A 17,004-nucleotide genomic window follows, 5' to 3' on the forward strand; every position below is an offset into this window, starting at 1 on the left:
AGGTGTGATGCATATTCTGTGGCCGTACAGAGAATACAGAGGTGGCTTTATTCTGACCTTAATAAATGTGAACCTGGCGTGGTATTGTTCACATTGTCTGGGGAGGTTTAACGTGAGGACTGATGAAGCCTGTCCAACTATTGGAAAACAGTTACCAATTATGACATTTTCATACAATAATGATAACCTCACCACTAAGGAAGAAAATACAATTGTGCATACAAATATCTGTGCAGTGTTTTGGTAATGTTGCCTAAGTTTACTCCTTATTTTCTGTAAAGGAAATTAAAAAAACAGGATATGTATAACTGCACTCAAAAACAGACATAGATAAATAGTGTATAGGCTAGGTGTTACGATAGTGTTGCTGCAGTTTACCAAGCAAGTGAGATGGTTCAGACAGCTAAATATGAGAGGTTTCAGGTGGAGGTGGCATGGAAAGTGATCTACTTCGGCACTAAGTGGAATTTCGGCTAATGTGCAGTAGACCTTATTGAAGCAGTCACCAATTGACCCAGAAGTCGCCTGGGCAGGGAAAACAGGTGAACATAGAAGGGTGTCCTCAGTTTGCGTGATATCTTTTGTCAGGGTAGACAACTACTTGCAGACCTAGCTCGCTGCACCTAATGCGCAAGGTAATAAATGATCTGGGCCCAAGATGCAGTTCCTTACTAACATTGCATCTGAGAATCTGACAAGAGACCGGGCAAATGATGCCATTGCTACCACAACGAACGCCTACTAGCTGATCCCACATCTGCCTATGCTTGGTATTCCACTCATGCATGTTCTATCTGCGTTCCTCTAATGCTCCTTGGCTAGTCGAATTCCCTCTTCTCTGAGACAGCACATATTTGGGTGAATCATTTTGTGAGCCACATTTTTTTCTAAGTTCAGGCATTCATAAGAAATGTCATAGCAGCAGAGTGAACACGAAACCCTTGAGATTCAAAACATGATTTTCTCTCTAGTGCTTTAACACTGTACACACTTAGGCACACAGACAGCTATGTCTGTCTCCACTGTTGTCATACGTTTGTCTCAGACTTTCTATTGAAGCCACGGGGTCACAGAGACAGTCCCCAGATCTATTTTGGCCATAGCCTTTCTCACTTGTGCAGGGTTGGACTGACCATTAACTCACTCTAGCCAATATCTGACGGGCAAGGCTGCATTAGAAACTTTGCAAGGGGTACCCTGGTGGTTTACCGTCCCCGTCCACCCAGCCTACCCATGCCATTGTCTGTAGAAGATAGACCCAGTTAGGATTAGAAACTGCTATTTTAATTTACTTTTGTGGTTAATATCTGATCAAGGGAACCACGAACAGTAGAGTCACAATGTTTGCAATATATGAGTCTATCACCACTTTGACCCTTTTCCTCTTCATGGTCCTTACAACATTGTTTGTTAGCCCTCACTTGGAAACACGGAATCACGCTCTTCCACTCACTTTTAGGGGAACTACAATGGCCCTTCCCACTGGTCGATGAACTTTAACCTATCACACGTCTTACTTTTTCTATCACGCCTAGGAGCAATCTCCATGTAGAAGATAGAGTTCCACCATTTGAGTATTTGAAGCTTTAGTGTGCGATGCTAGTGCTGCTCCCTGAATTTGCTTTTGCGGGCCGCAGTGGGGTGGAGAAGTCTGGTGCTATGGGCGAGCAGAAAGGGCCAAGGGCCGAATGCACTTCTCGGATGGGTGCATTAGCATCTCAATTCTTCTGATGGAAAACAGGCAGACTTGCAGCGAATGGAAAGCAAAATGGCCTGAAATGTCTTCATAATCACTTGTCTGATTACAATCACACTGTTTGCCAGTTTTAGTTTGAGTAGAGAGGTGTCCCTAGTTATGAGTGTTGAGACGGGTTGAGGCACATCTGGATATTGTTATGCCCATACCATGTCGGCCGTCAGTAGCTAGGGGTGTTTTAGAAAGGTTACGCGCATACCATCGCAATACACCCCTCTGTACTGGCGGTGGAATGGTTTAGCCGGGGGGACTTTTTGGGTGCAAGAATAAAGGCACGGAGCTCGGGCGCGAAAGGGCAGAGCGACGTGGTAACAAACTAGTTACGTGTGTGTTGTGATTATTGTCCCCGGCGCAAATTACTTACAGTCCGAGGACACAGCAACCCTGGGGATCCCTGTCCTGGGATCCAACAAACTGGCGACGAGGACCGAGGTCGGACCCTCGCACCCATGCAGCCGAGGGCGCTTCTCTCCCCGACTTCTACTGCTGCTGCGTCCGCAAGGCGGAACGCGTTTGCCTGGAGCCGGCGTCTCATCTGGCGTACAGAGTGCAGGTGGTGCACGACGACGGGTGGCCTCGCAATGCACACGCGAGTTACCGCGGATGTTTAGCCACGCCCCCAACTGCCAGTGAAAGACGAGGTGGTAGATTTAGGTGAGTGAAACCATCGCGGAAAACACTTGTATTTGCCCATTAACAAGCAAAAGGGGCAAAGGACAGCCACATCAGACAGCAGAGGCTCTACACACACTCATTAAGGGTGTGTGCTCACGTACTCTCACTAGCACCACCACCCATGCCATTTTCACCCTTTGCTACCCCCACTTAATGAACAGTGTCATGCATCGGGGTCATTGTGCAACCCGCCAATAACGTGCTTTTTCATTGTCCTACTACACAGAAGTGAGGGGCTCTTACAGACGGGCCCAGAGTGAACACAGGAGGCGGCAGATCCTTGTTTTGACATATCCCTGGTTGTCATGTTATGGTACTCCGGATCACCATTTGCTAGTATGGCCACCTTTCCAGCGCTTGAACCATTCTTGGTGGATGGGCCCCCATTAGCGCATGCAGCGAAATGGAAACTATGGGTAGAATGACTTTAAAATTATTTTGCTGCAATGGCCATAAAGTACGGCAGGACACGGCCAATGTTTCTACATCTGGGGGTCCCGTGATCCATAAGATCAGCAAGTCCATGGTTGAGGAGGGCCTGCCGTTTTTATACCAAACACTAAAACGAGCAATCACAGCCTACTTTGAACCCCTAGCGAATCCTGATTACGAACGTTTCCTCCAGAGGCAAGCAAAACAGCTCCCCGAGGAATCTGTCGATGCATTCTGTGCCAGGCTAAGAGAACTAGCGAGCACGTACACGTTACCCGACCCAGGGGATGAAATACGTGCGCAATTCATTCAAGTATGTCATTCCACGAAGCTACGTGTACACATCTTGCAAGTACCAGGCATGGCAACGGCAGACATGCTAACAATGGGGAGATCCAAGGAGCTGTCTCGGGTCCAGGCGGCACACATGGAGTCAGCTCTCATGAAAGCCGTCAAGGTGGAACCGGGCAATGCAGTGGTGGCGGAGACAACGGTGAAACGGAAGGAAAAAAGAACAGGTGGAAATCGCACCTGCTATATGTGTGGAGGAGGATACCAACACCAAGGGAAGTGCCCAGCAGCTGGAAAACAATGTACCAACTGCCACCGCTTAAACCATTTTGCAAAGGTCTGCCACTCCACTTCAAAGACAAAATCAGCGAGACCCAAGATGACACACAAGGCGCGAGTGGTCCAACAACAGGAGGACTTGCAAGATATGGACGACGATGACGAGCCGGAAGGAGCTGTGTATGTCATACATGCCACTCACCCAGGAAATATACCCCGGCGCCGGATTCCGAGATGTCGAGTGACGGTGGCAGGTCATCACGTGACAGCTCTCATTGACACGGGAGCATCAATAAACATTCTAGCACAATCGGTGTTCAGTCAAATTCCAAAGTGTCCTCAACTTCGCCCCGCCACGTTACGAGTATTTGCATCTGGATCAGCTACACCTATTCCGCTAGCCGGGATGTTTGTGACAGACATCACACAGGAAGACGTCACAACACGAGCAAAGATATATGTAGCAGAAGTTGGAACGGGAATGTTACTGAGATGTTGCACTGCAGAAGAACTTGAGCTAGTCACGTTTGCTCTCAGTATACACGTGGAAACCCTGTAGAGTCTGAAGGAAAAATACTCTGAGATGTTCAAAGGAATCGTTGCCTGAAGTAACGACAAATAAAACTGCATATCGACAAGTCTATTGAGCCGGTGGCGCTGAAACACAGACGCATTGCGTTCCATCTTCGACCTAAAGTAGAATTCGAACTAGTCAAGTTGGAAGAGGCTGACATCATTGAAAAGGTGGAAGGCCCGACACCGTGGGTATCGCCAATTGTGGTTACCAGTAAACCAAAACAGCCCGGGGAAGTTCGCATTTGCGTGGAACGTCATCTCTCCCCCACTGTGGACGACATTGTGGCGTAAGTCAGCGGGTCAAGGTGGTTCTCTAAAATGGATCTCCGAGCTGGATACCACCAACATATGCTAGCACCAGAATCAAGAGCAATCACCACTTTTTCCACCCATGTCGGGCTAAGAAGGTACAAACGTTTATGTTTCGGCGTTGCCAGTGCTGCAGAAGTGTTTCAAGACACGTTCAGAGATGTGCTGGCTGGTCTGGAAGGAGTCATCAAGGTGACATTCTGGTGCACGCTCCCACTATCGAAGAGCATCTCAAGAGACTTTGCGCCAAGTTTCACAGGCTTCACCAGAATTGATTAACACTTCATCGTGAGAAATGTGAGTTTCTGAAGCAAGAGATTGCGTTTTTTGGATATCTTTTTTCGGAGAGAGGGGTTCAGCCGGACCCGGAGAAAGTAGCAGACATTCAATCAGCACCCCCACCTACCTCAGTGACTGGTGTACGCAGCTTTTTGGGCATGGTTACATATTGCAGGAGATTTATCAACAATCTGACGTCACTCACAGCTCCGCTCAGGGAACTCACAAAGGCTCACAATCTGTGGGAGTGGACTTCAACTCATTAGTAGGCATTCTGTGCAACCAAACAGGCCCTGTCAGCTGACACAACTCTGGTGTATTTTGACCCCTCAAAAGACTCGGAAATATCGATAGATGCCAGCCCAGTAGGTTTGGGAGCTGTGCTGTCTCAGAAAGGTGGAGGAGAGTGGGTGCCAGTGGCGTATGCCAGCCGAGCGTTTGACAGCAACGGAACAGAGGTACTCCCCCATTGAAAAAGAAGCGTTGGCAGTGCACTGGAGTTGTCGGCATTTCCACCTATACATATATGGCCATCTGTTCATGGTGCACACGGACCACAAGCTGCTCATACCACTATTTAACAAATCTGAATCTCAACTAACACCCAGGATTGAGAAATGGATCTTGCAACTCCAGGGCTATCAATTTCTGTGGTATATATCGACCTGGTACACAGAATCCACCCGAATACCTGTCAAGGCACACAAGACCACCTACCACTAAAGAGGAAGCAGAGTCTGAAGAGGCGGAAGAGTATGTGAGGTTGGTGGTGGAGAGATCCCGGCCTCTTCCCATGTAGGTACAAGAAATTCAAGCAGCCACCAGGGGAGATGAGCTCCTACAGCTAGTAATATCATGTGTTCGGGATGACAAGTGGCATCGGCTGAAACAGGACATAGCACGGAGAACAGCAGAAGCAAGCCTCACTTTGTCCTTCCTTCACAGTGCACGCCAAGAACTGGCTGTATCCTCAGAGGAATGTCTTTTATGAGGGCCATCGTTTAGTGATTCCAGCAGCGTTACAGCAGAGAACCATTGACCTTGCCCATCCTGTACATCAAGGAATAGTGAAAACCAAGGCAAGACTGTGAAGCAAGGTATGGTTCCCAGGCCTGGATGCATGAGTAGAGCAGACCATCCAACACTGCCACATATGCCAAACTCTCAGTCCAGCTGACTCACCAGCTCCCATTATAACGGAACCAATTCCATCGACTCCATGGTATCGAGCCAGTGCCGATCTCGGTAGTCTCCCAGACGATTGCCACATGTTGGTGGTTATTGACGACTTCTCAAAATATCAAGAGGTGGAGGTGTTGGATTCTACTACCACAGAAAAGGTGGTGCCTTGCCTGGAGAAGATAATGGCAACCCATGGAATAATTCAAGAACTAAGAACTGATAACGGCTCTCCATTTTCCAGCAATGAGTTTGCCTCGTACCTGGCATCTCATGCCATTCACCACCGGAAGATCATGCCCCGGTGGCCTCAAGCCAATGGGGAAGCTGAAGCCTTCATGAGGACACTAAACAAGGTGCTGCGCATTGCTGTGTCTCAAGGGCGAAATCTGGAACATGCCCTGTTTGAATTCTTAAGAGAGTATCGGGTAACTCCCTATGTCACAACAGGAGTGGCTCCCAGTGAAGTGTGCATGTTTCGCTGTGTAAGGGACACGCTATCACAGGCAACTGAAGCCTCCCGGATCTATGATCGAGTTGCAATTCGGCTACGCCATCGCCAAGCACAGAATGAGAGAGTGTCTCACAGGAGACAAGCCCGCGTGAGGGACTTACGAGTGGGAGATGCAGTGCTGGTGAAGAATAGGTGCCGAGGCTGTAAATTCAGACTACCGTTTTGAATCAGTGCCATGGACAGTGATCAAGGTGACAGGCACGATGGTGACAGCTCGACGAGGCATGGAGAGTGTGACTAGGAATATTTCTTTTTTCAAACATTACAACATACCCCCAGAGCCAGCGAGCCCAGCCACAGAGACCAGGTCATCACCCCTGGAGGAGGAGGACTCCGAACAGATAGTGATTCCTGCTGAAAGTGCTAGGCTGGAACCATGGTGATCCTCTCCAGAGGAAACACCGTCATCAATCGAAAGGGCTGCAGGGGACCATGGTACATCATCCAGCTCGTCTGATCCTGGTGGGCTGACTGGCATTCGAGAGAGAGAAGGAGGAGCTAGATATGATCTACGTCCAAGACCAGCTGCACCGGTCAGGCTACAGGACTATGGGGGTCATTCTGATTCTGCCAGAATTCCGCCCCCATTATACCGCTCCGCGGTCAGAAGACCGCGGAGGGTATTATGAGTTTTTCCCTGGGCTGGCGGGCGGTCTCCAAAAGACCGCCCGCCAGCCCAGGGAAAAACTCCCTTCCCACAAGGATGCCGGCTCGTAATCGAGCCGGCGGAGTGGGAAGGTGCGACGGGTGCAGTGGCACCCGTCACGTATTTCAGTGTCTGCAAGGCAGACACTGAAATACTTTGCGGGGCCCTCTTACGGGGGCCCCTGCCGTGCCCATGCCATTGGCATGGGCACGGCAGGGGCCCCCAGGGGCCCCGCGGCACCCCCTACCGCCATCCTGTTCCTGGCGGGCGAACCGCCAGGAACAGGATGGCGGTAGGGGGTGTCAGAATCCCCCATGGCGGCGCAGCAAGCTGCGCCGCCATGGGGGATTCTAAGGGCAGCGGTAAACCGGCGGGAGACCGCCGGTTTACCCTTTCTGACCGCGGCCAAAGCGCCGCGGTCAGAATGCCCTGCGGGGCACCGCCGGCCTGTCGGCGGTGCTCCCGCCGACCGCCGGGGTTAGAATCAGGGCCTATATCTGCAAGTAGAGACTTTGTGTATGATGTTTTTCTTGTGTGCTTTGTTTTCTCCTCGAGCAGAACAGTTAGTGTGACAGCAGCTGTATATTACATTCTGTGTTGGATTGTGGCATCACATCTCATTCGATGATGGTCATTGTTTGTTTGGGTTTTGTTTAAAGTTTTGGAGGAATGTTATGTCCATACCATGTCGGCCGTCAGTAGCGAGGGGTGTTTTAGAAAGGCTACGTGCATACCATTGCGATACACCCCTCTGTACTAGCGGTGGAATGGTTTAGCCCGGGAGGGGGATGTTTTGGGCGCGAGAATAAAGGCACGGAGTTCGGGCGCAAAAGGGCAGAGCGACGTGGTAACAAACTAGTTACGTGTGTGTTGTGATTATTGTCCCCGGCGCAAATTACTTGCAGTCCGAGGACACAGCAACCCTGTGGATCCCCGTCCTGGGATCCAACAGATATCGCTATACCATTCTGACTATACAGTCTGGCCCAGTGTGAGGTGTGACGTCAGTACACTTTCTCAAACTCTAAAAAAGCAAATGATTTTCCATATAAAAGTGCAAAATATACAAGTAATGGGAGAACAGAATTTGATGAAGGTTTCACCCCACCCCTGAGGTTGGGGAGTAAAATAACGTCTCCTGAATGCAACATATATGTATAGTATTGTATGACTTAGTCCATACACCATTGTCTGTCACCTTTGGCATCTGCCATCGTTCAGAGTCCCCGGAAACAATCCACATGTACAGTAAATAGCTGAAATATACCAGAATGCCCAGGGTGACCACAATAGCAAGGTTCTACCAGTGCTACTTACGTGTGTGCCTGGTCTCCTGTTCGGTGTACAAAAGGTTAAAAAACACGCGTGTGTTTGCATTGTGCTCTACTTTTGAGAGACCACGGTATAGGGGTGATTTATTTACTCTTTGTCTCCGATCCACATTTGTGCTTTACTACTGGCAGGGGACAGTGCAGTGAGGTTTTGAGCCAGAGGGTGCGATTTCTGTCTCGTTGGACTCTTAGAACTGGTCTCCAGCACTTTGTGTGCTTGGAATCGAGCCCCTGGGATTTCTAACTTTTCTCTGCTTGTTAGTGGATCCCCTGCCCTGTGTAAGCAATCCTGTCTTGGCTTCTGACTTTTATTTTTGTACCTCCACTAAGGACCGGGGTCTCTGTTTTCCCACTACTAACATACACATTGTCCTCCCCTAACAGGCCTGCGAATATCTCCGTAGTGCTAACTTATTTAATAGAAGGCATGAAAATGAACCTGCGAGTAGAGGTTCTAAAAAGGATGTTCCTGAATCTTTCAATAAGATGCAGAAGAGAATGGAAGTACGCTGCGCCGTCAGGGGGGCTCAAGAGATTCTTCCAAACCTGGAGTAGGATGTTTGAGATAACTGATAACCGGCGACAGCCTAGCCTAGTTAGTTACTTCTAATCTGTGAATAATGAGCTTGTTTATGTTACTGTATTACCAAATGTGATGGAATGGTTTTATTGAACTTACTACGGAATTGCAAATAGTGATGTTATGATGATGGGATCTCTTTATAAAAATAAATTTAAAAAATAAAGATGCAGAAGAGATGTTCTATCCTGAATCAGTGTCCTTGGAGCGAAGAAGTAGCCAACTACACCCAGGGACGCCATCTTCCTGATGTATCCCCTGGCACTCGGGGGTACTCTGCCTGCCTGTAGTTGTGTCATGTCTGCTGTTTGGAGCCCTCAATGCCAACTGGCCTGTGCCAGTTTCTGTGGTAAGTCAGAGGCCAGCAGAGGACGCTGATGCTCACAGCCCCGTGTGTAGTAGTGCTGGGCGTGGAATATTTCATGTGTGTGGAGAGTCTGGACTGCATGGGGTGCCGGCGTGTGTGGCTTTCAATGGTACAATGATGCGTGCAGCTGTTGGCAGAGGCACTCACCTGGGGGGCAGCTTTGCTGTTGCGCTCTGCGTTTTGCTTTGTACTTTCTTCAATGAACTTAGAAATGGACCTGCAGTGAGCCCCAGTCTCATTGTTCTTCCTCCTCAGGCTCTGCTCACTTGGGATGGGATGAGCGAGAGGTTTTAATGCACACTAGCTGGCTTCTTTCCAGGTTGTTATGCTGGGACATGGTCATGATGGGACCAGTCTGAAGTGTACTCTAAGTGGAATTCCCTACACTTTAGGGCACGGCTTCCTAGAGTCAGTCTTCACAGATCTCCATTTTGCATTAAGTTACATCCATATAAAATGAGGGTGTGATATTCCAACTCCACAAAACCTGCGAGGTCAGAGCTCTGGTCAGATAAGTTTAATGGTGTTACGTTGCTGACCATTTTTGCAGGGATTTAGTTAGGCAGTGCTTTAAATGGGCCGGTACTGTCCGGTACTGAGTACCGGCACTTTTTTTATTTTGAGAGGGAGAGCACATCTCAAGAAAATCGCAATCCTTTTAATTGGAGAGTACCGGCACTTCTCAGAAACAAGCAGGTACTCTGGCACAGAGTACCGGCACTTTAAGTTTTCCATTTCAAGCACTGGTGATGTCTCAGCCTTTCATTTCCAACTCTGCGAATACTGTCCGCGGCAAGTCCTTGTCTGATCCATCCAAAGCAGAGGAGCCCCGCCCGCCTTCCACCTGCACCCACCCCTCGCGGAAGAGATGCACGTTCCATTAAACCTGCAGAGCAAAGCTGATCGAGCCAAGCCCCTCAGCCCACCCGACAGTCTCGGGGGCTGCAGCAGCCAACACGGGGCCCTCAACCCAGAGCTTCTACTCCCAGCTGTTTTATTCCTGCTTCAAACAAGGAAATAAACGCGAGCGACATATTAGAGCGTCTGCAGGTCCATGTGTGCATATCCCCGTACAGCTGCACGCTACGTAACTGGCATCCCAGAACCGCGTCGTCTATGTTGATGTTTTATTATGCAGGAGTTAAAGCTGCGTGGTTTTGTATTCAGGCCAGCGCTGACTTTTTAAAGCAACAACGCCTACTTCTCGGTTATACCAGGTCGTTATCTGCATACATCTTGCTTGCTCCACTGTATGCTCAAAGCTAAACAAGGTTAGGAATCAGGTGATTTTTTTCTCCTTGTTTTAACTTGACGTATTGAAGGGGAAAAACGCCAGACCTGACATATTTACATCCAAAATGGTTCAGCTTGGGAATCAGTGCAGCGCCACTGGGTTTAATATTCTATTTTTAAGCACTTTGGCCCACCTTTCAATTCGGTAGTTTTATACATGTGAGTAAATGTGTACGACACGGGTGCCGTCGTCTACACCATTCTCCTTCCACTGGCAATGGTTCCAGCTATTATCCAAGCTCACCATAAACTCCCTTTTAAACGTGTGAGATTTATGCTTTGTTTACCATTAAATATTGAGTGTAAACTGAATTTCCGCAAAAGCCAGCAAAACAGAAACTCATCACACGTAGTTACAAAATCACTGTACACTTTTTATCAAGCCGCAACCTTAGACTCATTTTATGGCACATGCATTTAATTGATGCACTGATGGTGAACTGGCCAGGTGACTGTACATTTGTCATGAAAGCAAAGCTTCAAGACTGAGCAGCAACCATGCAAAGGGACAGTGACACCAGTGAGACATGACTCGTAGGTTCCGCCTCAATCACATAGGAAGAGGCACTGGCCCACAGCCCATCGCTGGCTGGTTGAATGAAAGATGGGCCAGGCCTCTGCTATGCTTTCTTCGCGCCTCCCACTCAACCATCCAGGGATTTTGTGGGACTGACCGGCTGACTGACCGGACATTGGCATTGACTAGTGTAGAATCGCAGTCAAAATAAACAGAAGTTCTCAAGTTGCCTCAGGGCAGACAGGCAATTTATGTAGCCTTGTGTTTTGTTTTTTTATTGAATTGTGGTACTTGCAGTTTGTTGTCTTTTATAAACTCTGTTCCACAAAAAACTAGAAAGTAGATGAAAAGCAACGATGGGCGGCCTATTCACACGTGATATAGAACAGAAAGGGCTCAATCCATGCCAAAGCTAACGTGGAACAGCTCCTCCTAGCGGTAAGGCTAACATAAGAAATATGACAGAGGACGAGACAGGCTCCTGACCGCACCAGCAGTGCTGCAACCTCAGGAGAAAAACTTTCGGCCCCTTGACTGATTGCTGCACAAAATAAGCACGGATCCTTTCTTAGGTACAGAGAATACTGAAACGTGGGGTGCAGACTTTCTGGGGACCCATTTTGGAACTCGCTTGTCCTTGGGTTTTTCTACAACCTCATTGGATCAGGTTCGGTTGTAACTTGTAATGCATGCTTTTCCCCTTTGATATTTGTGATTACTCCCATTAAAAATACACTTTTACATTTGTTTTGAGGAAATGCCAGTTTAACAACCAGACTGACTGATTATATCCAACGTATAGTTTTGCTTGCTGCTTCTAGAATAGGTGCTCTGTGAAAAACACAAAAGGTGATATGAGGAATGCTTTTTTTTAACATTTTTTGTTATCATTTATAATAGACACCTTCAGGTGTAGATATATACATTATATAACAGTACCATTCAGCATTATCACAGGTTCAGAATGAATAATCAGAGTTGGAACAGTGGTCAGCTGTGTATCTATCATACATCATAATTATAAGATGCGCAACATGTCTGTTGGCAGAGTTGGTCAATGAATCTGGGCGAAAGTCAGCTCAATAAAACCAATAAATGTATACTACAACGTCTGATAAATAACCAGCAATATAATCGAGAAAGAGTTGAAAAAAACAAAAGGAAAGGGAGACAAAGGGAATAAATCGAACGAAACAGCACAGGGCACCCAAATCAGGGCACCGGTCACTCCAGTATGTCACATCAGGTAGCATCTATTCACTGAAAAGAGTGGTGGTGGGGGAGAACGAGGCTATAGTCAAGGGTTCCCTCTGGAGCCATCAGTAGTGGAACCCTGTGATAGGTACCCAATATCCTCAGCGGTTCATGTGATGCTGGGTCCTGCTCCATCTTTCCTACGACCCAGGATGTTAGGGTAGTGTTAGCTGGTATGACTGCCAGACCATCATCGTTTTGTGGTCCCCCCAGGGTGTTTGTGCCACTGTCATCAGTCAGATCTGCCAGGTCCTCCATATTCTCCCCAACCCTCCCTCCGGATGCTCCCAACACCTCCGTCTACGGCTTCGCTATCAGGCGTCACCCCACCGGCCTCTTTCCAGAATAGGGCCCTTTCCTCTGCCCTTGCCCACTGGGTCACATCTCCTCTCCAGGTTCCCAAAACCAGTCCCATGGACGATTTCCAGGCCATTGCTATCCGTCTTTTGGCCAACACCAGTTCCAGATCCACAAATCTAATCCCTACTTTTCATGCATGCAGTCTCGGAAATAAGCCTAGTGTACTGGCCTCCAAAGAGCCAGGAAGGGAGCGTCCCAACATGTCATTCAGTGCTGCCATGTCCTCTTCCTAAAAATGTGCGTATGCCGGGGCAATACCAGGTCATATGAACAAAATCTGCGTCTAAAAGTTTGCACTTCACGCATGGGCGCTGTTTCCCTCCATAGATCACTTGAATTCTGTGCAGGGTCATATATGTCAAATGGACATATATAAATTGGGTGTACTTCAATTGCATATTTCTGGAGACCTCCTTGGGTATATGCCAATATTTTGCACCACTTCAAATCCGTAATCTCACGCTCCAGAATCCCACCCGATCCTCGCGACACCGACAGGGGTTTGCAAAACAACATAGAGAGGGAACCATAAAGCCATGTTGCCAAGTATCATGCCTTACCCAAGGATACCAGAAACTGCAACACCATATGGGTCCTGGACTCCTCCCGTATGCCTGCCCACAGGTCCTGAAAGGCCAAAAACAATGCCTCATAAAGAAGGAATTGAACAGTGGGTAGGCTATCCCATCCCATCGTTCTTTTGCTCATCATGCCAACTGAGTGTGGACCCAGCCACATGGAAATCAGTCTTTTGACCTTGCTCCTCATGAGAACAGTCTAGCCCGAACTGCCAAGCCAGGTCCTCCCTGAACCGAAACACGAGCAACCAAGGTCTGGTGTTGTCCTAGTTATGGGCTCATCAGCTGGGTACAGCTTGGTTCCAATGTCACAGTGAGCATGGAAATCACGCCTGGGCATACCCTTGTCACTTAGGGCGGTATGTGAAAAACACAAAAGGTGATGGGAGGAATGCTTGCAATTTGTCTAACCATTGGCAATCGATTATAGTAGCATCCCAACCCATCGTTCTTTTACTCACCATGCCACCTGTGCTTGGACTCAGCCATATTCAAATCAGTCTTGACCCTGCACCGCACTGGAATAGTCCCGCCCGAACTCCCATGCTAGGTCCTTCCTGAACTGGAACATAAGCAAACCAGGACGATTTTGCCCTAGTTATAGGCTCATCAGCCAGGTACAGTTTGGTTCCAGTGACACAGTGAGCAATGTACCCACGTCTGGGCATACCCCTGCCACTTAGGGTGGTACATGAAAAACACAAAAGGTGATGGGAGAAATGCTTGCAATTTATCTAACCTCTGGCAATCGCTGGGGTGTATCCCAACCCATCATTGTTTTTCTCACCATGACACATTAGTTTGGACTCAGCCATATGCAACTCTGTCTTGACCCTGCTCCTCATGAAAATAGTCCAAGCCAGGTCCTTACTTTGCATTTGTTGCCTTAAGTAGAAAGAATATGCCGAGACGTAGGTCTCGTGCTCTCTATGCCACCAGATTCAAGCAAGCCTGGCTGGTGAGAGGTGATACCCAGAAACCAGTCCCAGGATGCTTGTTTATGGTCCCAGGATGCTTATTTCTGGTCCAGGGAGGATCTGGCCTGGCAGTTCGGGCTGGACTGTTCCCATGGGGAGCATGGTCATGAGTGATTTTCCATAAGGCTGGGTCCAAACTGGAATGGTGTGCCGAGCAAAAAAACAATGGATTTAGGCCCAGATCTGTGACTGGGGTGAATGTTAGACATTGTTCAGCATTCAGTTCTTCATCTGATTTTTTTTTTTCCATAGGTACTCTGTACATTTCAGTTACAGGAACACAGTTCCTATGACCTTCTTGCGTTTTTAGTAATGGTATTTGACATACCGCTTCAACGCCCAATAAAGCAAATAAGCACGATGTATTTTAAAGGGCTCACCATGTCAAGTAGCGTTCCTCACTCGCCCCCATTTATCTGGACTCACCTGCACCCACTCCATGGTCCGCCTTCTTTCTAGATTTGATTCTTTTGGAGAACAATAGCTAGAGTGCTACCAGCGGGGATGTCAGATATGTACTGCATGCAACAAATATAATAATAATAATAATAATAATAATAATAATATAATAATGAGGAAGAGGATGGTGAAATGTCACTGTCTCTGTGCATGTCCTGATGCCTCCTACCACTCTGAGTCTGCACAGGGCCTCTGTCCTGGCTCTTTCACCTTCTGGTCCCCACCCCACACTGCATAAGCCTCTTTCTGCCTCAGCCCCTGCCCTCATCTCTGTCACTGCATGGCTTCCAGCTGCGTGCTCAGTTTTACCCCTACTTCTGCCATGCTGTGAACAGAGCATGCGCCAGGGCGTGGCACTGTGCTAAGTAAGACATCCTTCCTGGGCAGCCAGTTTATATCCTTACTGCCTGCACTCCCATCTGCCGCCCCCTAAGGCCACCTGTTCTTTGTGTGCTGGAAGCTCGCCCTGCTGCTGCCCGTTCTGTGCCTGTTCTGGGGTTACTGTACCTACTGCGCATGCGTGGGGCGTGTGTTCTTCCATTGATAATGCTGTGCGTGTTCTTGCCCTACAGTACAAGCTGTGTGCATTAGGAAACCATGCACTGCGGCCATCGTACTATGTGTCGGTGCATGCACTGTTTCACTTCACAAAAGCCCAGACTCTTGGCTTTGACCATGCTTGTTTCTGCTTCCTTCTGTTATCTCTTGGGATACAGGCCCCATAGGTCTGTGAAGATGCACTGAAGCCATCCTAGACTGATGGCGCAGGCGGTCTCCTCACAGCTGCATTGAACCAGACGAGTTCTAATAATTACTTACGAAAATATTTGCTACTCTTGCTGTTTTTTATAATAATTGCCGCATTAAAAGTTTGAATATGCATTGCTGAAGATGCATCTCTTTCTCTCTGGTTTGCGTGTTCGAACCCTTTCTTCTGTAATCTTGTCTTTATTTTTTTAATAGCTCGAAACTATCCAAGCCCAGCTGGATTCCCTTACGTGATGTTTTGAAGGCTGGCCTCGCCTGCGCGCTCCCGCCGTCTCATTAGTTTGTATTGACGATAGACTGCCAAGCTCTATTTGCTGAAGGATCCCACTGGCTGCTTCCTGTAAAACTATACGGCTTATCCCCTCCTAACCCGTGGCGATAGCAGTGGAAGACCATGGCTGAGAGCTTCAGTCTGTCGAATTGTCTTTGCCTTCCATTTTGAACGCCTGACATTTGTTATAAAGCATTTCACATGATGAAAAATAAAAATCTGAGACGGTAATGATCTTTGCTTCAGAGTTGTTTTTCGTGCATGATTTCTGTACAATATAGTACATTGCGCTCTAATAGAGATCAGAAGAGGGCGAGCTATTTACTCTGCAATTACAGGCCAGGCAAGGCGTTTAGAGGCGGCGAAACCCGTGCATTATCAAGGGCCGACCCGCCTCTCGCTATTCCGTGCACCCAGCTGCTGAAAAAGGGGAAGAAATGTTAGCGGCAGTGGCGATGGAGTCATCCCCAGAGTCGGGGGCTGCCATCAATGTCACATCGCGGAGATCAGAGGGATTGTGAAACCCAACTCTTCTGTAAAAGCAAGTGAGCCACGCCCATTCACCAGGACAGTGGTAAGGGTGTGGTATCTGGTGTGGTGCATTTTAGAGCACACTGACACAAATCTAATACTATCACGTGGTGTGGTCGCGCACTGTCATTTACAGACTGCACATTTTCTATTGAAATGGCCACTACATTTGGACCAGCATGCAATTGTACTGTCAAAGCTATATACTGATCAAAAGATAATACTTGGAAATATTTAACATTTTCACGCCATCAAGTAAAGTGTCTTGATTTGTTTTGAAACTGAAGATCTTTGTTTCCATCATACTTCAGAATAACAGAAAATGTGCTTAATTTGCGCTTTTCCAATTGCTGATTTATTTTGAAATATTTGTGCAATTTATTTACAGATACTTACATTTTGTTGTGTGTGAAAAAAATGAAACCCTACAGGCTATCCTTTCCCACTCCCTGTGCCCCAGTAAGATTTTCATATATTTCAGTTTAGAAAGCCTCTCAATTTGATAAAGAAAGGTAAAAAAAAAAAAACAATCTCCATGTTGAAAGGACAAGCATCAATTTGTCAGAATACTAATCCAAACATTTGACTTCTGTTTTTGAAATCACAGAAAGTGGTAGAAGATTTAAAAAAAAAAGCATCTTTATTACTCATTAACCTTTTGAACACCAGCATGGTTATTTTAGGCATGCTGCAGCACCCACCCAAGGGTAGAGGAAGTGGAAATTGGTGTCACCTTTGAGACCATCAGGAAGCAATTGTTGGTGTGCTGTTTTGTTACCAGT

The 17,004-nt window shown here is 47.7% G+C and overlaps 1 protein-coding gene across 1 annotated transcript in view; it reads left to right on the forward strand.

Moving 5' to 3' along the window:
- The window catches only part of COMMD10 (COMM domain containing 10), a 769,929-nt gene extending 754,007 nt beyond the window's left edge, over positions 1 to 15,922 (forward strand). Inside the window, exon 7 of the mRNA XM_069226671.1 lies at positions 15,616 to 15,922. Within this exon, the coding sequence (XP_069082772.1) occupies positions 15,616 to 15,654 (39 nt within the window). The 3' untranslated portion in view covers positions 15,655 to 15,922. The remainder of the gene's footprint in view (positions 1 to 15,615) is intronic.
- The last annotated feature ends 1,082 nt before the right edge of the window (positions 15,923 to 17,004 follow it).

Source organism: Pleurodeles waltl, chromosome 1_1 (genome assembly GCF_031143425.1).
Source record: "Pleurodeles waltl isolate 20211129_DDA chromosome 1_1, aPleWal1.hap1.20221129, whole genome shotgun sequence".
Taxonomy (NCBI): Eukaryota; Metazoa; Chordata; class Amphibia; order Caudata; family Salamandridae; genus Pleurodeles; species Pleurodeles waltl.